The 24,760-nt window shown below is 37.6% G+C and overlaps 1 protein-coding gene across 1 annotated transcript in view; it reads left to right on the top strand.

Annotated features, from left to right (window-relative positions):
- Window positions 1–24,760, top strand: part of LOC134679542 (protein madd-4) — a 425,780-nt gene that overhangs the window by 254,137 nt on the left and 146,883 nt on the right. The window contains exon 3 of the mRNA XM_063538500.1: window positions 8,528–8,622. Coding sequence (XP_063394570.1) covers window positions 8,575–8,622 — 48 coding nt within the window. The 5' untranslated portion in view covers window positions 8,528–8,574. The remainder of the gene's footprint in view (window positions 1–8,527; window positions 8,623–24,760) is intronic.

Genomic DNA, 24,760 nt, shown 5'->3' with positions numbered 1-24,760 from the left:
TATATTATACCTCTATAATATAACCATCATTAGGTAACAAATAACAGATTATGAAAAGAAAATCATACTTCGATGGGACGAGTTCAAATTCTTTTCCTAGAATCTTTTAGAAACACGCTGAAAACAATAAAATCTCAGATATTTTCGAGTTCCCAACCCAGATATCTAAAAAGCGAAGATAAGTGAAATGGAAAAGGGTAAAGCTAAGCTTTCGGCTTATTCCTGAAAGTTTGGTGCTTTCAGGAATCGGCTCCGTTTAATCCTGTACCTGTTACTGAAAAGCTTTTAAGTAAATAAGTCACTTATACTCCCTTTCAGTTCTACCTACTCGTAAGTTCAATTTTCTCTTTAGGTTTCTAATAATGCATCCATTTAAGTTGGTTTTGGCGTAATTAACCCTAACGCTACGTCTTACGTAGGCGAACAACGCGCGAGCGTGCCCGGCGCGGCGCGGCGAAAGCGGCCGCCGCCGCGCCGCGCCGCGCCGCGCCGCCTGACATTCGCGTGCAAATCGCGCCGCACCGCGTTCGCAACGAGATCGCTTACGTAGGACACTTCTATGGGCATCAAAGGATTGATTTCGCCGCGCCGCGCCGCGCCGCGTTCGCGCGTTGTTCGCCTACGTAAGACGTAGCGTTATAAGTAATTATATTCCAGGGTAAGAGTATGCATTTCGGAATATTCTATGTTTTCTTCTAATCTAAAACCTATCGGTCTGATTCGATGATTAGGATACGTGAAATATTACACCTAGATACGATATCCTGGATTAGATATGTTAGTGTCAAAAGTGACGTTTTTTTTTGAAGAAACGTTACGTTTGACTTGATATTTGACGTAAGTATTTTTAAGTTCAAATCGTGTCGTATGTAACATTCTATTTGTATGATATGTAACAATAGCATCCAGGGTCCAGAGTGTTAATACTGAAATTCAAAGCAAAACATAAACCAATCAGACAATATAATATCAACTCATAATAGAGATACATAGATAATCTGTTTATTTGTTTGCCACAATACACACAGAATATACAAAATTGACATAGAAAAAAAGATAATCAATAAAAAAAAAAAACTACAAACACAAATTTAATGTGAGTCAGACAGATTATTCCAAAAATAGAAAAATAAATAATAGTGGGTGGGAAAAAGAAATAACGGGCATATCGATTAATAAAGCTAACTAATCGTGAAGTAGATAACACTAGAACCACTACAGTCATTTTGACAAACACTATTATCGCATTAAACAAATTGACGGTCGATTTAGATCCTTGATTATGCGAGGTAAACAACACAGAGCAAAACAGCTAGTCCGCGAAAATTTAAAACGCTTTCATTCTGAATAAGAATAATTAATAAGAATAAACATCATTTATTTCAGCTAATGGTTACAGACTACAGACATACCAGGGGTCTTCGCTCTAAGCAATGCCCGGGGAACCGATTACAATAATTGAAATATCCGAACTCTAAGTTACAATTAAAGTCTAACATTAAGTGAGAAACTACTTACGGTTATTACTAACTTAACTATAAAATAAACTAAGGGCTAAATCGAAAGTGCTGCTCGAATATGCTAGGTATGGAAAAATCATTATGAGTGATCGATAGTCATTCATTTCCATTATATTGATTGCGTTGATTTTCCCGCCTCTTTCGAAAAACACTAGCTTTTTGTCCACTTTCAAGCTTATTGCGTACCGCTACGTTCGTAGCAGATGTTTCCCCATCCGTAGCGCAAAACTTACATAGAGGGCAAAAGCGTAAGCGTAAATCAACTTTGGATGTAGTTCTGTAAACGAGACCAATCCACACCAAATCTCCATTTATTTTTTATTGTGGTGTTGGTTCCCGGTTGCAAAATTACGTAAGGCGTATTCTGATTGTAATTACAGGTTTTAAAAGTTGTTTTGCCACTCATCATCACCATCCAGATCTAACCAGAAAACTAGTGCCTACGCCAATTATCGAGTTTAGTAAAGTTGCTAAGCGGGCCCCAAACTCCCATGAGCCGTGGTAAAATGCGTGGATCACGCGAGGAAGATGATGGTACGCGTCATTATTTGCACTGAAACTTTTCAGGTTCACGGCATTTCTATCAAGTGAACCTTCTGCCCACATCTTTCACTTTTATACCCTATCATGCCAGCTTTTATCATTAAGTGACGTAACAGGGATATGCCATTAGATTGGTATCAGTTATTAAAAGTTTGTTAAATATTTCCCGCCATATTGTTCCAAGTGTTGTTGAGGGTGATAATGAAAGGCTTGGTTTAATGATAGAATACACCTAATGCCTTTTTGTTTTACGTACTCATTGTATTAAAACAAAAGGGGAAATAACATTGGGCGGTATTGAATAATTGTACGGTTTAGACTCACTTGTTTTTAGTCACTCGCGCGACATGTTTTGGAGAGCCTAGGTCTCCTTTCTCAAGCACTAACAGTAAGTGAGTCTAAACCGTACAATTATTCAATGTTAGTAGGTCTCACAAGAGTTTAAATTCGATTGGGCGGTATTGATTCTAAAGAATGAAAAAAATCCAGAAAAGTGTCGGGTGCGTGTCGCTATTGTTTTAACACTTCTGAAGTTCTGATATAGCTAAGAAATCGATATTAGGCATGATCATAATATGAAATACTTAATTCAGATTATTGCAGGTTATTAAAGTAGCTGCCATACGGGTCATGTGCCCGATAAAGTAGACCTTTTTGTGGAATGCCTAAAAGGTGGCCGAGGGGCGATTGCAAGCATATTAATATAACACTGCATTGCGACCGCAAATGTCAGAAATCTGGGCAGCAACATTGTTTTCGACATTTTCAACAGTACCGCACTCGTCAGTAATGTCGGTACTGCTACAGTAATTTTGGTGTAATCTTACGAACGATACTTTTAATCTACCAAACTAGGTCTTTCAGTTGATTTCATAAAGCATGTCAAAATCAAATTAAACTTTACATGACCAGCTTAGCAAATGCCAAATGATCAATCAAAACTTCCCTTTCATATTTCTGATAAGTTAGCTTATAGTGTAACTCCCAGAACATCTAGACGCAAACTAAGGCCTGATTCGAATTCAATCTGCCAAATTGAAAACCCTATTAATGGTACTGAAGCTAGCTGAATCAAGATTTGTTTTTCCATAATTTATTGAAAATTTGTTTAAAAATTGTTATTTATAAGTAAATTCATCATTTTCCATTTCTTCCCGCTCCTGTCGTTAGTTTTGTTGTATGCCCTCCATCATACATCCGACAGTGTTTTTTGACAGTTTCTTAGTTTGAGTCCTATCAAGAACAATGTTTATTTTGAAATATTATATTGCATATAGTTTTTGTTGTTTTAACGAACTAATTCCTTGGACACTCCACTCCATACCGTTCAATAGGTCAATACTGTGGGACTTTGTTGAATCAAGTTTTTTGGTCCGATTTCGAGGGTACTGGCTTAAGCATGCTGATTGCCTCATAAACATCGTGGATCATCTCCAAATATTATCAAAGTAATATTGGAAATCCGCATTATTAAACTAAAGCTGCGAACCGTTTCTTTTAGTGATGTTGGTGTCGATTTCTCTGTCGAAAAGTAACCAATGCCCGGTAACTGACACCACATCGACGAAATTCCTGATATGCCAGATATTTGAAGATATGTCTAGATCCTCATTGTTTCATGGATATTGCAATGAAATTACCTTTCAGTATTGGTATAATATTAGGTAACAGGTTATGTTGGAAATTAGTTATGTGCAAGTTTCTTCCATACTTATCAAGTTTTTGACAGCAATTTGGCGCCTAATTAAAAAGACGGCGGCGTTTATTTGATTTTTTTGATCATCTTAGAATTGATAAAAAAAAAATTTTTTGGTATAATAATTTTGTGATTCTGATAATTATAATGTCGTAGTGTATATATAAAGTAAGCTAGAAAATATCCAAGAAAAATCACTCTGAATTTGTCAAATTTGTTTCGAATCAGGCCTTAATTGAGTCTAGATGACCTGTCACTCCAAGATCCGATAAATATCCCAACCTGCCGCATCCAAAACTTTGCCGAACTTGGCTAAACTTCCCCGTGTATTCTTTGCGAAAGGATTCCACTGCTAATGCTCTTACCTTATACAAAAACGACGTATTAACACGTATAATTGATGTTACTTACGCCCTTTTTGTCGAGAACGAAAGGATGTTTGGGGAAACTCTATGGGGATTTGGAAGTTTATGTAAATTATAAAAAGTTTGGTCGGTGAAACGTTTTGCCTGTGTGCGGCTTAGAGTTGAGCTGATGGTAAATATTACAAAATATGTAGTAAACGGGTAAACTAAGTAACAAAATAGTAGTAGACATGAGTACGGCTACCATCAGTTTGGCATTGACATAAACGCTATCGTGAACGTAATTTACTTTCTATATATCTCTTTCGCACTAATATGTCAGTACGAGCCAGATGCATAGAAAGTAAATTACGTTCACGATACCGTTTATGTCAATGCCAAACTGATGGTAGCCGTAGAGGGATTAATATACGAGTATGTCTTTTAAAGTTAGGTACTTATTGATATACCATCGGATAGTTTTCAAAACTCTCACGACCCTCAGCAATGACGCAAGGAGGAGTTTTCACAATTGGAAAAATTTCGGAAACTTCTCACATTGTATTGGAATCGAAATTTACAATTTCCAAAATGAAAGTAAGCATTGGGATGAGGTTGGCTCCTATCATGAATAAGTTTTTTGGCTAAAGACCCGTAGATTTTATACCATATTTTTTAGGGTTACCCGTACCCAAAGGTAACAACGGGACCCTATTACTAAGACTCCGCTGTCTGTCCATCTGTACCTTTGTCCGTCTATCTGTCACCAGGCAATAACTCGAGAACCGTGATAGACAGTTGAAATTTTCACAGATGATGTATTTTTGTTGCCGCTATAACAATAAATACTAAAAACAAAACAAAATAAAATTTAAGTGGGGCTCCCAACTCCCATAGAACAAACGTGATTTTTTTTGTCGTTTTTGCGTAATGGTACAGAACCGTTCGTGCGCGAGTCCGACTCGCACTTGGCCGGTTTTTTTTCTCTTCCGATTTTACAAACAATCCCTGGTATCTAACATCAATAGGATTACATAACCTCGGCACGCAAACTTCGTTCCACCGATATGTCGATTCAGATTTTGCGAGCGAAGTTAAATCGAATACAGAACTCGGTCAGGGAATAAACATAAGGTTCGCATGTCGCGTTCCGTAAATATCGAGTGGCGTTGGCGTGCCGATCGATTGTTGAACGTTGACAGTAAAAAATAAAACGGGTTGTGAAAGTGGCACGAATGTAAATAGGTACTGAACTAGTAGATTATCTTTGGTGATAATTTGTTGGGGAGTCCTTTGGTGGGCGGCTCGGAAAATGTTCAGATTTATAACTGCTTCATCAGATACGTAAATGTATTCATACTTACATGATAGGACAAGTGTCCTATCATGTAAACAAACACTTCTCGAAGACATTATGACACTTTTGGAATTACACAATACTCATCACTTAGGATTTTGTTGTATACTTTTACTTATAGAAACACAGAACAGAAAGTTTTGAAATAACCAAATAACCACTGAAAAATATCATTTCTAATCTAGACACGCGGCAGCGTGTCAAGCCAAGTTCAAGCAAAGGAACTGGCTAGCCAGCGCCAAGTGTAATATTACACGAACCACTTGGTGCCACTTTTGACCCTTCTATAACTCAAAACATCTTTAACGTAAACACATAAAACTACGTGTGTTTAATTATATCCATAAGGACATCTAGAAGCCCAAATTTCATGAAGCTAGCTCAAACGGTTATAAAGATATGAAGGTCAAAAAGTCGTAAATTTTAAGACTGACTGACAGACCTATAGTACCTAAACCTAACCTACTTCCAGATGACCTAGAAGGATGAAATTTGGAATCCAGCTCAGTTATTGTGTGAAAGCGTAGGAAAAAATCTAAAAATAAAAAAAAAGTTATGAAATAGGGGGGGGCCCCATACAAATTTCTTTTTTATTGTGACTGACATATAGTACCTAAACCTAACCTACTTCCAGATGACCTAGAAGGATGAAATTTGGAATCCAGCTCGGTAATTGTGTGTAAGCGTAGGAAAAATTCTAAAAATTAAATAATAGGGGGGGTCCCCATACAAAAAACCTGTAATACGCGCTAAACAACCGGCCAACGGTGTGTCGTTGGTGGCGCGCGGCACCACATAATTAATACAAAGAACAGAAGTAAAAAACATGCAGCGGAAACACAAGAAAAAACATTAAATCTCAATACCTGCCTAGTTTTCTTTACAAAAAGTATTGATATCCCATCAAAAACATAAATGTAAAAAAGGAGAGCCAAGTTCAATACAAAAATTATGCTTGGCTGTGGGGTTCGCCGCAAAAAGAATGGAGATCTAAATGAGTGCCAAGTTCTATGCAAAATCCAAATATGTATTTATAGGAACAAAATAACATTATAAACAAGTATTAAACTCTATTTCTTTGCTTTATTGGATACCTATAACAATTGCTGTTATTTAAAAAAAATGTGAGATCTTAAAGTTGGTTAGATTTGGCTTGGCCAGTGTTTATCAGAATTACAAAATATATATGTTGAATAACTTTATAAAATGACTGATGTAATGAAAACTGGCGAAGTCAAATCTAACCTGCTTTAAGATCTCGCATTTTTTTTAATAACAGCAATTGTTATAGGTATCCAATAAAGCAAAGAAATAGAGTTTAATACTTGTTTATAATGTTATTTTGTTCCTATAAATACATATTTGGATTTTGCATAGAACTTGGCACTCATTTAGGGTGTACCCTTGTTTTGCCGACAAACTTTTCATCGAATATTATTTCATCGACAACGATTCATCGAAACGTTAGTACTAGTAATATTGTTTGGCGTTATTTTGTTTCATATACTATTTATTTCATTTTTTCTTACTGCGTAGAAATACTATTCAACGAATATTACTTGATCGCTAATTCGTTTCAAAATATTTTAATTGGCACAACTACTAAACATCGCAATTCATTTGTTCGACGAATTACTTTAATACATTTTTATATGTCGTACTATACATTTATACATTTTTCTGTTGTAAGAATTTTAGATTTAGGTTAGGTTAGAACTGCAACCCCACACAGAAACGAACGGCTATCAAAGTCGGTTTAGGTTAGGTTAGAACTGCAACCCCACACAGAAACGAACGGCTATCGAAGTCGGTTTAGGTTAGGTTAGAACTGCGACCCCACACAGAAACGAACGGCTTTCAAAGTAGGTTTAGGTTAGGTTAGAACTGTGACCCCACACAGAAACGAACGGCTTTCAAAGTAGGTTTTGGTTAGGTTAGAACTGTGACCCTACACAGAAACGGACGGCTTTTAAAGTAGGTTTAGGTTAGTTTAGAACTGCGACCCCACACAGAAACGAACGGCTATCAAAGTAGGTTTAAGTTAGGTTAAAACTGCGACCCCACACAGAAACGAACGGCTATCAAAGTAGGTTTAGGTTAGGTTAGAACTGCGACCCCACACAGAAACGAACGGCTTTCAAAGTAGGTTTAGGTTAGGTTAGAACTGTGACCCCACACAGAAACGAACGGCTTTCAAAGTAGGTTTTGGTTAGGTTAGAACTGTGACCCTACACAGAAACGGACGGCTTTTAAAGTAGGTTTAGGTTTGTTTAGAACTGCGACCCCACACAGAAACGAACGGCTATCAAAGTAGGTTTAGGTTAGGTTAGAACTGCGACCCCACACAGAAACGAACGGCTATCAAAGTAGGTTTAGGTTAGGTTAGAACTGCGACCCCACACAGAAACGAACGGCTTTCAAAGTAGGTTTAGGTTAGGTTAGAACTGCGACCCTACACAGAAATGAACGGCTTAAATTATACCTATTTATAATTTGGCCAAAATGAAAATGGCAGCCTTGTTTCGATAAGAAATATTACAAATTGAAGTAATTTTACGCGTAATAAATTTTATTAAATACATATACAAAATGAAATAAGAAAACCCGTAAAGAAATACCACGATATAAACTATATACAAAATAACTCAAGTACCAATTAAAAGTCTCCGATTTAAATTTACTAGTATCGATTCTTCGACGCAATAACTTGTCGATGAAATCAAAATACTTGAAACGTTGACTTCGAAATAACATTCGATGAAATGTCTGTCGGCAATTCAAGGGTAAACCCTCATTTAGATCTCCATTCTTTTTGCGGCGAACCCCACAGCCAAGCATAATTTTTGTATTGAACTTGGCTCTCCTTTTTTACATTTATGTTTTTGATGGTAAGATTTTCATCAATAACCTTAGCAACGAACGGATCATCCCAAAGACATCTGACATTACTTACGATGTCTTGATTGTCTATGAATTGTCATTGTTGGAATTAAAATTTGACGTCACGTTTGTTTACATGTCTTACGTAAGGATGAATACATTTTACAACATAGATCAATTGTTTCAGAGGGTGTAACGCAGTGATGCAAGATCGAGGATATCCCTGACGGCGACATGGCGAATTGTTGCATATTAGTGCTGACCATACTGTGTGCCTCACTGGTGAGTACCTACCCAATAATATTATAATTATGATCAGAGCTTGTGCGGAAAGTGAAGAGTCGTAGAATGTATGGAGCCCAAACATCCACGACTCTTCTTTTTCCGAACAGACTCTACATATTCGAAATTGGCAATACGAGTATTTAAAATACGTTTGCCTTCGGACATTCAGATTAGGCATTTAAGCCAACCACCTTATCGCGCCAAAAACATTTGCGTTTGTTAGTCCATAGTAAACGTACAGTTATCAGCAATAGTATCTTACACAACTAGCGCCGCAAAAATATGAGACACGTTCTAATATGGAGCGCAATAAGAGCGCAGCATATATTTTTGCGGCCCTAGTTGTGTAAGATACTATTGCTGATGACTGTACTACCTATTTGTTACAATAAGGTGAACATTTTCGAGCAATAAAAAAAAGTCGTTTGGTTATTCGTAATTTAAAGAAAGTGACACTTCAAAAATTTTTTGTAAATTTTGCGTAATGAAGTCAGAAAAACTTTAATCTTAAATACCATTTTATTAAACGAATTTTATTTTGATTTTTGATAAATGAATGTAGGTTAACGCCAGCCATGCCAAGGTCGTATCATAACAATATCAAAACTTTTAAATCCGAATAACGCTCCTAGGAAAGCACATCCAAAATTTAGAGAATAATCAGATAACGAATTAACATACCAGTGTTTGAGTGATTTCAACTTGTGAATAACTAATGTGCGTAATTGGAACGTGATTTGGTTAGCGTAATGGGAGAGTAAAGAAACATGCAGAGTAACACCTTTATACCTTTTAACCACTCATAACCTATTGTATGTTTCATATAATATATTCATGTTTTACTTATACCAGGTTTTAAGTTATCTGTATTCTTCTTTGTGCATATAAATAGAAAAATAAAAAACCTAAATACTACGAAAAGTTCATGGGTGAAATATCCTGTAACGCTGTAACCCATAACTTAGCATTCTCATCTCTCAATGATGAGATATCTGATATATATGAGATTCTAACAATAAGGGAGTCTAATATAATTATATTTCTAAAGCATTACTCGTCTTACATAAAAACAAGACATACAATCATATAGAACCACGACGATTCGGCACATTCTAGTTAGATTGAAAATAGTAAGAATTTGTAAAAAGAAAGCCTAATAGGTCAAGAAATGAATGCTCAAAAAAAGTTGTAGAGGGAAATGCTAGGAACACAATTTTTGACTCCGTAACTTTGTTTGGACTAGTTAGGAGGTGAACATATCAAAAGTCCCCGGCTGTAGCCCCGCTGCTGGGGGGTAGAGGGGGGTAAGAAGGTCGAATTTTTCGGTTTTTCATTGATATCTTGGAAACTTTGCGTCTTAGCGACATGACTACTAAGACAAACCGAAAGCTGATAAAATTAGTCACAAGTTTTATCCTGTCAAGTTTTTCGATATCATGAATAGTTTTTGAGATACCCGCTCTTGAAAGTTTATTTAGGGATTTTAATTTTATCTTGATATCTACGTCAGTGAAGCTGTTAGGCCATGTTTGGTATCATTTTCGTATAAATCGGGGGTGCTGAATTCATTTATGGTATCACATCGACACCATTCCGAAGTAAAACCAAAATTTAAAAATAAATATTTTTTTAAATCCCTCTTCACGCTTAAACCGCTGAACCAATTTCGTTGAAATTTGGTATAGATATAGTTTAAATCTCGATACACGACATAGGATAGTTTTTATAACCAAAAGCATCTTTTGAGGGTGTGAAAAGTGGGGTGGAAGTTTGTATGGGGAGTCAATAACCGCTGAACCGGTTTAGATGAAATTTAGGACGGAATACATCTGTGATTTAGATGAAAGTGATACCAAACATGACTTCAAACCTTACCTTGAGCAGTATTAACCTCAGGAATTCAGTTTCGTCGACGAAGTTGAATTCCCCCCATACTCCATTTCACAACTTTAAAGGATGATTATTGAGATAAAAAGTATCTTATGTCCTGTCTTGGGACTCGAAATATCTGTATACCAAATTTCAATTAAATCGGTTGAGCGGTTTAAGCGTGAAGAGGAATTTAAAAAAAAAGGTATTTGTTTAAAGTTTATATGTTTTTTCTTAGGAATGGTGTCAATGTGATACCAAAACTGAATTCAGCACCCCCGATTTATACGAAAATGATACCAAACACGGTCTAGCAGCGTCACTAATGTAGATATCAAGATAAAATTGAAAGCCCTAAATAAACTTTCAAGAGCGGATATCTCAAAAACTATTCAAGATATCGAAAAACTTGAATGAATAAAACTTGTAACAAATTTTATCAGCTTTTGGTTTGTCTTAGTAGTCATGTCGCTAAGATGCAAAATTTCTAAGATATAAGTGAAAAACCGAAAAATGAGACCTTCTTTCCCCCCTCTACCCCCCAGCACCGGGGCTACGGCCGGGGACTTTTGATATGTTCACCTCCTAACTAGTCCAAACAAAGTTACGTAGTAAAAAATTGTGTTCCTAGCATTTCCCTCTATAACTTCTTATTGCTTGGCCTATAATATGTGTTTTCTAAAAATAAAACTGGTAATAAGGTACTATGACGCTTCTTCTATGTAGTTGTTTTTTACATCATATTTCTGATCCAGCACTAGCAGTTTGCAGTTTGTAGACTTTGTATTGTATTAAATATGTGGGTACAATACAATACTTACAACTTGATTGTAAGTGTCACTCTATTCCGTTTCGTAACTCCCATAGTTATGTCAATTACAACGTGTTAATTATCTAGACTTTCTGGTAACGAATGAACCGTATTTTAATAATTATAAACGCCTAAGTGTACAGACATTTCATATCACTTTTCTCGGTCTGTAGGATACTAGAAATTTTATGATCCAATCATGTCATTTAAGCGAAAATAAATTATTTAAGCTGACGAGTCATAATTATCTACACATGCTTTATTTATGAACTGTGTAAAGCAGAAAAACACACACGGACACGGAATACGGACGGACAGACAGACAGACATGACGAATCCATAAGGGTTCCGTTTTTTGCCATTTGGCTACGGAGCCTTAAAATGATCTTGAAAAAAAAATGCTGTAATAAAATACGGCCCCGACACTATCATTAGCAATGACATGAAATTTCATAACGCTCCAGCGTTTGGTCCAGTCAGGCATGACATTCCTAAATCTCCCCACACACTTATCAGTATTTCTATCAGTATTTTCATCATTACCTTTCACGGGGAATTTTAAGTTATTATTTTCCTAACCGTTCTTAGTTATGTTGTAGTGTACGTTTTGAAGAACACAAAACCAAGACATTATTCAATCATCGATTCAAATATTTCTAACCTGTCGTAATTATACTATGTACTGTGGCAACTCTATGCCCGATGAGCCAGAAAAATGCAGAAAAAGAAATAGTTAATTGAAAAGAATATTTATTTGTTTCAACCTTTTCGTGCGTGCGTCCGCCATGACTGTGTGAAAGATTGGTACTTAAAAAATGTATCCAAATATTTTTTTTTATTCTTACCACGAACCGGGAATCAAACTATTCTTAAAGTACAATCAGCATCATATAGTAGGTAGCATCCAAAGTACCTATTCAAATAGTTCGGTACGCCATACATACCTATTATATGGTGTACCGAACTATTTGAATACTTTGGATGCTACCTACTATACGACGCTGACTGTACCTACTGGATTCTTCTGTATAATTTGGTTAAGAAAAAAGGTACCTGATATGTAGGGATTGCAATCCGTTTTTAATAATTATATTAATTATTAAAAAAGTGGTATGGATTTTGCTGATTAAAACTAGTCGGGGTTTCTGCGGTAGACCTGACGTTTAGTAAAAACAATATCTGTGGAGGTTCGAAGTAAGGAGGTATAAAAAAAGAGTCCGTCATAAAGCAAGTTCGAACGGGATAGTCTTATATGGAACATTCAACCATAAACACTAACTATTCATTCTCAATTAGTCATAAAACTTTTTAAGCTTTACAGGCCTGATTTAGTTAAAATGTTTTATCCTTGTTACAAATACATAAGTCAAAATGAGAGATAAAGACCAAAACGAGAAGATCAAAACTATTCATAGCTAATTCAGGTCAGTAACGCGTTTATAAATAAAAAATAAGTACAAAAACTAAAACCCAGAGACCCAGAGATTCAGAGGATAGCCGTGGTCGTATGCCACGATTATAAAATTAAAAGTAATGTGGCATACGACCACGGCTATCCTCTGAATCTCTGTAAATATATAAAAAATTCAGTAAATTATATTACGTTGTATTTTTATATAAAAAAAATGGTAACATATATAATATTTTCTGCTTGATAATTTTAGATAAGAATTCTATCTTGTTTCATACTTTTTAGAGCGAGATTTGCAGTAGTCGGGTTTTAGTTTTTGTACTTATTTTTTATTTAATTAATTTTGGGGTCATGATTTCGTTACTAACTTTTTGAAGTCACTTTCTATTACTTTTGCGAGGGCGGCCTCAGTACAGAAATACACGTAGAGCGCCGCCTATATCGGGCTACGCCCGACTCCTTTAGTGCCTATGAGGGCGCCGATGGCGGCCGTCTTTGGACCGCGTACGTCGGGTTACGCTCGACACTTTTAGTATGAGGGCGCCGAAGGCGCCCGGTTTTGGAACGCGTACGTCGGGCTACGCCCGACTCTTTTAGTATGACGGCGTCGAAGGCGCCCGGCTTTGGAACGCGTATGTCGGGCTACGCCCGACTCTTTTAGTATGAGGGCGTCGAAGGCGCCCGGCTTTGGAACGCGTACGTCGGGCTCCGCCCGACTCTTTTAGTATGAGGGCGCCGAAGGCGCCCGGCTCTGGAACGCGTACGTCGGGCTACGCCCGACAATTTTAGTACGATGGCGCCGAAGGCGCCCGGCTTCGGAACGCGTACCTACGTATCTTGTAAAAAAATTGACTGTTTCATTTTGGCTGATCAGGACTTTTATACCTATTCACGTTATAAAATGTTGCAGGACATTAAAAAAACACCATGTATAGTGGCCAAACAAATTTCTTTTGCAAAAACCTTCTTGTATCGCCGTAATCGCGTAACACGCGGATAGAATCCAGAGCGCTTGTAGATTCATAGTTCGAATCACCTAACCGATAAATTATTGTTTTATCTGGCGCATGCAAGCAAAGCCGGGTGCAAAAGCTAACAATATTTATATATTTGAAATGTGCTATTTGAGCTCTTTCCAATGATGTATAACACATCATCATTACTTAATTTTAGTTTTTTGGTTCGTGACTTTATAACCTCTAGAGGGCGCAGTGTTCATTTTTTTGTGACGCCATATAGCCTATAACCAGCGGACGATTAAGACGATTCGAATGACACATCGTTTGTTAAATTATAATAAGTACTTTAGAAGTTATGAGGGAACAGATGAACATACATACATACATACATACATACATACATACCCACATACATACCGGTCAAAATCATAACCCTCCTTTTGCGTTGCCGTAGTCGGGTAATAATGCCATAAACCAGAGAGTTTACTTATAAGATAGATGCATACTTACAACATGTTATTATATAAGAATATACAAAATAGGTATGTTGACCATATTTAAAAAAATATATTGAACTCTATGCACGAAATAAAACGCAAAAAGTCGGCGTAGGGTCCACTAGCAAATTCAGAGGGTCACTTCGAAATGCGAAAATCGAAATTTCGTTATCAGTCTCTAACGCTCGAATACGCAAGAGTGATAAAGAGGCAGAAAACGAAATTACGCGGTAAGCCCTCAGTATGTGCTAGAGGCGCCCCCTACGCAGAGTATTGCGTAATATTATTCTATTTCCCTGAATAGGGAATATTACTCGAAACTCTGCGTAGGGGGCGCCACTACCACAATCCATCACAATCTGGGGGTCTACCGCGAAACACGAAATTTCGTTATCTAACCTCTCTATCACTTTTCATCATCATCATGCTTACCTTTGCATATTCGAACGATAAAGAGGCAGATAACTAAATTTAGATTTTCGCGTTTCCCGGTAAAAATATAATTAAATTGTTGTAAACAACATAAAATAAAAGGTTTTTAATTTTTATTTCATGCATGGAAACTTTTAGAAAGGGACAGAGATTTTCGTTGTGCATCGTATTCTGCATGTTTTCCTTTTTTCTTAAGAGTCAAGTGAAAATAAACTTTAGAGCAATGATAATAGAGTAGGTATACTTCACCTATTGATTTAAATGCCAGTAATGACTCTTGTTAGTATAAAACCTTCTTCTAAAGTACTTTAAATGACGGAATGAGGGATTAGAGTGATGCGCTCCACTCACTATCAGTATAATGTCATTATTTTGACATTTCTTCAAAAATATTAAAAATGTTTAATAACTTCATTATCGTCCATCATTCTTTCTGTCATTTCTGATTCCATCATTCTAACCAATTCACTGTCAGTATAATGTCATTTCTAGTATCATTACTTTGACATTTAACTCCAATACTGACGAAAATTATTAAAATAAGCTTCATTACTTGCCGTCATTCCTTCATGACACTCCCTACACTATCACTAAAAACGTCATTCCGTCAAAGTAATGTCAGTATCCATGATAGTGTCGGGGCCGTAAAAGAATGCAGAATCCTCACATACAATAAGAGGTTAATTTTGCCTTTTGATATTATGTTCATTCTCAAATTGCTCATACTACGGTATTGTAATACCTAAAATATATCCTGCACCAAGCGGCAACGTCGCGTCTAACTTCCACTATAACTACCCTATTTCACTTACCGTAATTGTTATGTTGGTAAATGCAATAACCTCTGTAATACCCAGTTGGCCATCTAATGGGTAAACAGCCGGTATAACGTCGCTATAAGGCTTGATTGCTGGCTTGATTATACAAATTTAGATATTTAGTACGAAGTTTTAGTAGTATTTTATAGAAAAGCAGTTTAAGTATTATTATTAACAACACGAAAAGGTACAAAGGGGAACTTTGTAGTCCTTTCTTAACCTTTTCTGTCGTATACATACATATGTATTTTACTTGACATGTTTTATTATACATGTATATGTATTTTATAATTTTCTGGTGGCAAACAAGTGTAAATATAATAATGTCTGTTAGGAAGTCGATACAGAAGCCTACGGTTGAATAAGGATAATAATTATGAGGATTCTTTATAAATGTATACTAATTTTATAAAGTACCGCCATCTATCGAAAGTATAGTTTTAATATATATATATTTAGTAGGTTTAATATTTTGTTGTGAAATAAACAATCAGAATTGTAACTGTTGTTTAATATAACGATTTACTATTATAAATATTTGTAAACTCTATACGAAATCCAAACTTTTACTTAAATGTCTAACTAAATACCTACTTACTTCACAAAATGAAATAAATAGCAAACATAAAACGAGACTCATTTAAAATTAATTCACCTTCTTTCAAGAACATTTATTCATTTTCTAAAGCCCACCTGCCTCAGATTGAAGCTGTCACTCGCAATCTCTAATTTCCAATGATTTCGTCTTACATTAAAAATTTTCTTATAAAATGCCGAAAGCAGAATTTACTTTCATCGCGTTAAAACCGTTTAGTATTCATACAGACAGCACCAATTTAATATTAGGAGCCATGTTTATACAGTAATTTGTTTTACATAAACACATAAAGCTATTCTATTTATTGGCTGAGCGGTTTGACAAATTGACAGTATGTCAGGTGATGTGAGTGGGATTGGCGTTGACAGATTTATTATGATGATATTATTGTCTTGAGTTGTATTAGGCGTTATGCATTTTTATTTTGGTTGGTTGGTTTTTCTTTGTGTATTATGTTAATTTAGTTTTGTTAGGAAAGTAATAAAACGCTCCGTGTCTAGAGATACTACTAGTTTTTAAGATACCGTACCAAAAGTGACATTACTTAAATGCTACTCAATTATACACAAAAAGTGGTTAAATATTGATTTTTTAAATGTTTCAATCAAGGGAAAATTCCATGTGAAAAATCACACGGAAGCTAGACTATATTTGCAAGAGCAGGCCCTAACCAAGACCTTGAGGGTTAAAGTTAGCTTGATAGAACAAAAAACACAAAACATGTTCTAATTTTCGCTTATTATCAATTGTATATTATACAAGTGACGATAATATCCTCTGAATATACATTCATATTACAAGTGACGATAATATCCTCTGAATACCATAGGTCCATACATATAGCAGTATAACTTTAGTATGATAAAGCTAGTGACATTGACGAGGGATCTGACAAGCAAAACTTACAGAAGTAATTGAGATCAACGATAAAAATCCAAAATATGGTCAAATCTTTTGTCGCGAGTTTCGCGCGGCGCGCCACATCCTTTTTTCCCTTCTAATTTCTTGGCTTGACGCCCTCTCTTAAACCGTAAACTTAAAAACAATTGTAACTCACATTGTAACAATGTTAACAATAAGAAGCATTTTCAAGCATTTCTATTCTTGTTATTTCTTATTTAAACTTAGACAGTAGAAAATCCTTTTATGTGCTCTAATGGCTTCCCGACGAACACTTTCCACCCCACTTGTGATGTCGTAGAAGCGGAATGTTTCATTGAATAAAATATTGATTTATTAAACAAACCTTATCTGTACTAGCACAGATTATATAGCGTAAGCGAATTCACTTTACAAACTTTGGCGTAACTCTCTGGACATTAACCGAGAACCCGAGTAGAGTGCCTTCTCAGGAATGTTCTAATATGGTAATTATTTGATGAGATTAATATAAAAAAAGGTTAAATTAATTCAATAAATAGGTGCATACTATGTCAGTCGATCACAATGACGCAAGGCTAGGAATCCTCTAGACCAAGTTTAGAGCAATTATTTCATGCAACCGATGATGCCAAAAATGCAGGGGTGCGCGGGACGAGGTGAGCGAAGTCCCATGCCGCGATTGGTCCGTTCAAAGACACGGATGTCACACAAAGACACTTTCGACTCGAACATGGAGTAAAATTACCGTATGCGTGGCAGAGGGGGTAGCGCGACTATGCTAAGTCTGGAGGATGTTTTGTCTGTGCAATGACGATAAGATTAAAGTGACACTAAGTGACATGCATGACATGCTCTTTAATAACTGTGTGTCTACAGGCTGGTCCGAAGTATTAAATCGTAAATCAGTAATTTCTCCGTAAATAGTTACTGTGGCGTTTGGAATGAGACTTTGTACATAGGTTAGAAATAACTTAATCGACACGTCCTATTCATCTATATCCAGAGGGTAGAGTAAGTAAGTTGTGTTATATAACCTTAATAGTTTTTTTTTGCTATGGTACCATACGATTAGACTATGCAATATGCATTCTGTTAGGTCAGTGATTGTTACTGATATTCTATCTAACCATTTATGTGTGCTACGCATATAGTGATGAAACAGTTAGGTTAGGTTAGTTAGTTAGTAATAATAGTTTGCCAGACTAAATAAACACCGTAAAAGGACCGAGTGCTCTCGCTGAATCTCTCAACTGTGCTCCCACGCCGGCAGTGCAAATATTTGATCACGACTTTGATTTTTATTGGCTATTTTTAAGCCCCGCTTTGAATACGACTGGAACTGGAACATTCGCGAATACTGACGGTGGAAAATGTAGGGGAAAAAGGAAACTGCTGATGTGTGAAATGTTACATTTGGAAGTAAAATTAATATACAGGTTGGCTAAAAATAACTACATTCCCGTTGACAATGAGGTTTTAGGATTATACTGAGCAACTTTTACTATGGCACAAACCCCGAAATCGCGAAAAAAAATTACCTTCCATAAAAAATTGACTAGCCAAAATTTCGGGGTTGGTCCCATAGTAAAAGTTGCTTAGTATAAACCTAAAACCTTCCTGGCAACGGGCATAGTATTTATGTTTTAGCCAGCTTGTATAGTAATAATAATTCAGCCTATAAGTATAGGTATATATCTACTATAACTAGGTACTACGCTGGCCCTATGCGGGTTGGGTTGACTTCAAATACACCTTTCTCTTTCTAATTTCGAAATTCCGACAAGGTTAGATTGTTTAAAATAAAAATTGGAGCAAGAGAAATACTTGTAGGGAATCCTCAATATCCTCATCCTCTTTTTCTTGCCCCGATCAAAATAAACTAGGCCAATTCGAGTTTTAGTTATTCATTCTGTTTTCGATATGATATGTCAGCGTCAAAAATGACATTTCTTCAACCAAAAACGTCACTTTTGACACTAACAGATTAGTATCAAACCATTATTAGAATCAATTCGAATAACTAAGACCAGAATTGGCCTAAACGTTTCACTGATACCACATGACCTTATCATTTTATGACAATACGATGTGTGACCTCAAATCTGGTGCCGATTCCTACATAATATATTATTGATTTCCGGTGCCAGCTTTTCCCATGTTTGCAAAGGCGCCATGTCTAATTATATCGAATGATATAACGTTAATTAAGATCAGATTGTTTACATTCAATCAGAGTTCCATTCGGTCCGTTCAGTTTAATCGTTCTTTTTGTGAGCGTGTGTATATAAATGGTTTTGCTTTCGGGCGTTTAGGCTATAAAGTATAGGACAGTAAAATCATGGAGTACAGAGTAAAAGGAGCGAAATCTCTTATGATAGAACAGTTGTAAAATTGTCCAGCAGTCAGCTGTCAATAATAGTTCCTAATCTCTCCAAAGTAGCGCTAGAGTAGCTAAGGACGTAGGCGTTATTGACGAAGTGAAGTACTGTCAATGATTTAATTTATTTTGTGCTATTTTCTAGCTTCTACTTCTTTGTTAAACAGTATTTTCGTAGTCATAAAGAAAATACTTCCAAGTATAATAAAAATATCATTACATTTGTATCTGAAAATGCACATAACAATAACTTTCGGTAACTTTTGCTATTGTTGTGTTAGGGAAATCTTATTGAACAGACAGACATGAAAACGACGAGAGTTTTCTTTTTTATACAAGAATAATCTTGGGATATATTGACATGACACATGTGACATTATTGTTAGTATTATAAAAATAATCTAGTTTTCTTTGAGACTATCACTACACCTTATAAAACAAAGTCCCCCGCCGCGACTGTCTGTTTGTGCTTGTATGTTTGTTCCCGATAAACTCAAAAACTACTGAACGGATTTTCATGCCGTTTTCATCTATCAATAGAGTGATTTTTGAGGAAGGTTTAGTTTAGGTGTATAGTTTGTTAACCCGTGCGAAGCCGGGGCGGGTGGCTAGTTATTCTATGAGAGAGAGATAATATGTATATGTACTCGTATTTGTTTGTAACTGATACTGTCAGTTACAATTTAATGTTTGAAATACTCAGACTCTGGGTTATGTATATTTTTTTCGCTTAGCATTTGCCTCAAACAAACCACTTTCTGTTCGGTCTCTCTTTTGCTCAAAATCATTACTAAATTCGAGACCATTCCAAGTTAAAATCTAGAGTTATAAAAGCGATGGGAAAACAGTCTGATACCTGCTTTTTTTCGCTTTTTTTACGCTAGGGACCAAAGTTTTAATTAGCATTTTTTACATCGTAGCAGAAGTTTGGTAAATAAGCTGTCCGTATGCGACAGAGCCGTGTTTTTTTTAATGTTTGCTATGGAGTTCAAATCCAAAAGGGTTATATTGCTTTAATGTTTGCTTAAAGGACTGGTATACGCACACGCAGATTGGAAGTTAGAAAATGTAATAAAATCTTTGTCCATCATATCGCCAGCATTTTCGCACAAAAATGTTTCATTTCAGAATCCTTAGTGTAAATTTCATTTGATAGCGTGGCGTTTCTTCAAACAAAAACGTCACTTTTGACACTGGCACATCTAATCCATATCGTTTATAGATCTATTAAATGACTTATCTTAACCTTTTCGACGCCGTGTCAAACACGAAAGCTGTCACGCGGACGCCACGTCACCGAAGTGTCAAAACTGAAATTGAACTTTATGCATATGCACATAGGTCTATGTTGCTCTGTGGTCTGTGACCGATTAATCAGTCTTTGGCGTTGAACCTGCGGTGCGGATATATCGGCCATTGGCGTCCAAAAGGTTAAAGTTCGAATCGGGCAGTATGCAATTTTAATGTTCATGTCATGTTATTTCAGAATAATTTTGAAATAAGAGCGTAATACTTATTAATTGAATCGCGACGGCTTAGTTCGTGTGATAAGCTCTATAAATCTAGATTTTAAGGTTATAACGTAGTTGCCAAAGTGCAACATTGCTATAATTCGTGGCCAGGCAAGCCAAGTCACGAACCGAGTCCAGTCAAGAGTAATGTGATTTCAGTGCTACGTGACATTTTCCTCTGAAATTGTACTTGACGGTTGTTTTAGGATTAAATGTCAAGTCTCGATCTGAACTGAAATGATCTGAACGGTTAAAAGATCAAAATTTCTCGCCAAAAAAGAAACTATCGGTGCGATTCGGGAAGTGAATTAGAGATCAACTAGATACGATATAGTAAAGATATGTGACGTCCCGTAGGTAAAGGTACCTTATCGCGGTTGGCGCTTACACTATTATTAACACTGCTCCAATATTATTGCTGCGCTATGCGACGTAAGTGCCAGCCGCCATAAGGTACCTTTTTCCTTGGAACGTCACATATCTTCATTTATCATATCTAGTGAATCTCTAATTCATTTCCCGAATCGCGGCACCAGACGCCATAAGGTACCTTTCGCAGTGGAACGTCACATATCTTTACTATTTCATATCTAGTGAGTCTCTAATTCATTTCCCGAATCGGGCCGTATGAGTATTTATATTTATAGGTAAAGTCTGACTAAGTTTTTAACTTTGCACCGTCTTGAATAGAACAAAGAGTCATAATAAACGTCATATTTTTATAGAAATTTGACATTTCTATGAAACCAGACTTTGTCATTGCATTGGTCCGACTCTAGAGAAGTCAATGTAGGTATTTGTAAATTTAATAAAACATTATTAACTAGCGACCCGCCCTGGCTTCGCACGGACACCTTAACCTTTCTCAATAATCACTCTATTGACAGGTGAAAACCGCATGAGAATCCGTTCAGTAGTTTTTGAGTTTATCTCGAACATACATACACATAAACAGACAGACGCGGCGAGGGACTTTGTTTTATAAGGTGTACTGATCATTATACCAGTGCAATTTGCCTGTGTAGTGTTAAATATAATTATTTAACACTAAATAGGCAAGGAAATTTGGATATGAACCAAGTTTACACTTTCACAAATAAATTGAACATACATGAACCGTAATTTTCATCACAATCTTACCAAATTTCATTCCCGTCACCACATTCGTCCCGCAATAACAATTTAACGAATAACAACGTAATGCGCGCAGTAGATTGCTCGCTGTCAATCTAATATTTATGTGGGTTGGTATTTACGACGCGCAACGGATATTGCTATGTCCAGGGAATCGCGGCGTATCTCATCATATTACTGGCCGCAGTAAACGGGTTTAGGGACCGCTTTATACGAGACTGAATCATTTTTGCTTTTTAAATGGAATGGGTGTCTTTATTGAGCTGTGGTCGCCGTGTTGTTGGTATATTTTATTTGAGATTTATGAAGGTTTCGTGGAAGAAGATACTTATGTGGCGACATGTTGCGACTACGTGATCTAGCACATATGGTTTAAGACGGTTTTCGTGGAAATATTAAAAACATACCACATTATCTGGAGATAATGTGAAAAAACAACAAACAAGATAATATTTTGCCATTTTATGAAAACGACTTATCTTAGTATAAACAGACTTATAAATTTTAAATAATGTAGGTATATTATAGGATAACTCACATTAGACCGGGCCGTGTCCGGGCCGGAGCTTCCGGCGCTTACGTTTCTATGACATGATGGCAATCACGTGATGCTTTCCATAGAAAACGATGTGCCGGAAGATTCAGCCGGGACACGGCCCAGTCTAACGTGAGTCACCCTTGATTTATTATTTCACCTGTCTTTGATAGTAAAGCTAGTATCAATTATTTTAGGTTAATTATTTTATTCTTTTGTGGCGTCTCCTCTTTTTTTTTTTTTTTATTATGAATGGGCTTACTCATGGCCACAGACTAGCCGAGGCGTAGACGTGGCCTACGATGGAGCGAGCTCGCCCAGAAGGTGCTTGTTCACTCTTGATTTGAAGGTTGCCGGGTTATAAGAACACGGAAATATAGACGCCGGCAGGGAATTCCATTCCTTGGCAGTTCGCATAAGGAAAGTAGAAGCAAAGCGCTTCGTGCGAATTGGTGGAATATCTACCATGTAAGGATGGAAACCGGCCGTGCGTCTAAAAGTCCGATGGTAGAATGGGGACGGTGGTATAAGCTCGTGTAGCTCTTGGGCACACTCCCCTAAGTGCAGCCTGTAGAATACCGACAGGCTGGCGACTTTCCGCCGATGGGCCAAAGACTGAAGCTTAGCCGTTAGCTTCTTGTCGCCAATCATCCTCCTGGCTCTGCGCTCCACTGAGTCCAAAGCGGCGAGTTGGTATTTAGCTGAGCCATCCCACAGGTGGCTGCAATACTCCATACACGACCGGACTTGAGCTTTGTAAAGTGTTAGAAGCTGTCCAGGTGTGAAGTATCGCTTCACCTTATTTAGGACGCCCAGCTTTCTGGCCGCAGTTTGAGCTTTAGACTCAATGAAGCTGCCGAAGCTGAGGACTGAACTCAGCTCCATGCCGAGGAGTTCCAGACTGTCGGCAATAGGTACAGATGCACCCCGGAAAGAAGGAGTCAGGTCGAATGGACTCCGTTTTGCGGAAAATAGACACGTCTGCGTTTTGGAGGCATTGAACGTGACCAGATTGTCATCACCCCACTGGGAAACGAGACTAAGGGTCAAGTTCATTCGCTCAACCATGGCCTCTCTCTGTGAACGTATATCCTCCCTGCTGTCCCCTGCACTAGCCAAATATCTTCCAACAACCGTACTGTCATCTGCATAACCTACAATGCTGGGTTGCAGCATGTCGTTAATGTGGAGCAGGAAAAGGGTTGCGGAGAGAACAGACCCCTGAGGAACACCAGCGTCAATGGCCATGAGGTCCGAAGAGCAGCCATCAATAACTACTCTGATCGACCGTTCACTCAAGAAATCAGATAGCCAGCTACAAAAGTCAGCAGGGATGCCGTATGCAGGAAGCTTGCTAAGGAGACTTGCGTGCCAAACCCTGTCAAAGGCCTTCGAGATGTCCAGTGAAACAGCAAGCGCTTCACCGTTCCTCTCGATGGCCTCGCCGCAGCAGTGCGTGACATACGCTAAAAGATCCCCAGTAGACCGACCTCGGCGAAAGCCATACTGACGGTCACTGAGCAGATCATTTGCTTCGAGGTATGCCAGCAGCTTGCCGTTAAGTACCCTTTCCATGACTTTACAGAGCATGGAGGTAATGGCGATTGGTCGGTAATTGCAGGGATCAGCACGACTGTTTCTTGGGTACTGGCTGCACGTTTGCAAGCTTCCAGGATTTCGGCACCGTTCTTGTTTGGAGAGAGAGGCGGTACAGGCGTGTCAGTACAGGAGACAACTCAGGCGCACACTGCTTTAGTACACGTGCAGGTATACCGTCTGGTCCATTGGCCTTATTCACGTCAAGATTCTGCAGAACTCGGCGTACCTCTTTTTGATGTATAGCAATTCTCTGCATAGAGGAACTGCATTGAGGTAGCGTAGGTGGAAGTTTTGAGCCTGCATCTAGACGTGAATTGCTCGCAAACAGAGAAGCAAACAAGTTAGCTTTCTCTGTCGCGGAGTGGGCCAGTGTCCCATCAGGTTTCTGCAGAGGTGGCAATGTGGGTCGGCAGAAGTTGGATTCGACCGCTTTCGACAGGGACCAGAACCGCTTGCTACCAGGAGGGTAGGAGGCGAGTTTGGCCCCTATTCGACTGACGTGGTCGAATCGAGCCTTTTGAAGCACCCGTTTGCAGGACTTGGCAGCTGAGTTAAAGGCTTTTTTCCTCGCGCGAACCCTCTGTGCTCCAGCTTTGGTATCGCGGGCTAATACCCAAGCCTGGTATGCAGACTGCTTAAGGGCCTCGGCTCTAGCACAGTCCGAATTGTACCATGCTCGGGTCTTGTGATCGAGCGATAGGT

This window comes from Cydia fagiglandana, chromosome 2 (genome assembly GCF_963556715.1).
Source record: "Cydia fagiglandana chromosome 2, ilCydFagi1.1, whole genome shotgun sequence".
Classification (NCBI taxonomy): Eukaryota; Metazoa; Arthropoda; class Insecta; order Lepidoptera; family Tortricidae; genus Cydia; species Cydia fagiglandana.
This window is presented reverse-complemented; position numbering and strand designations above follow the sequence as displayed.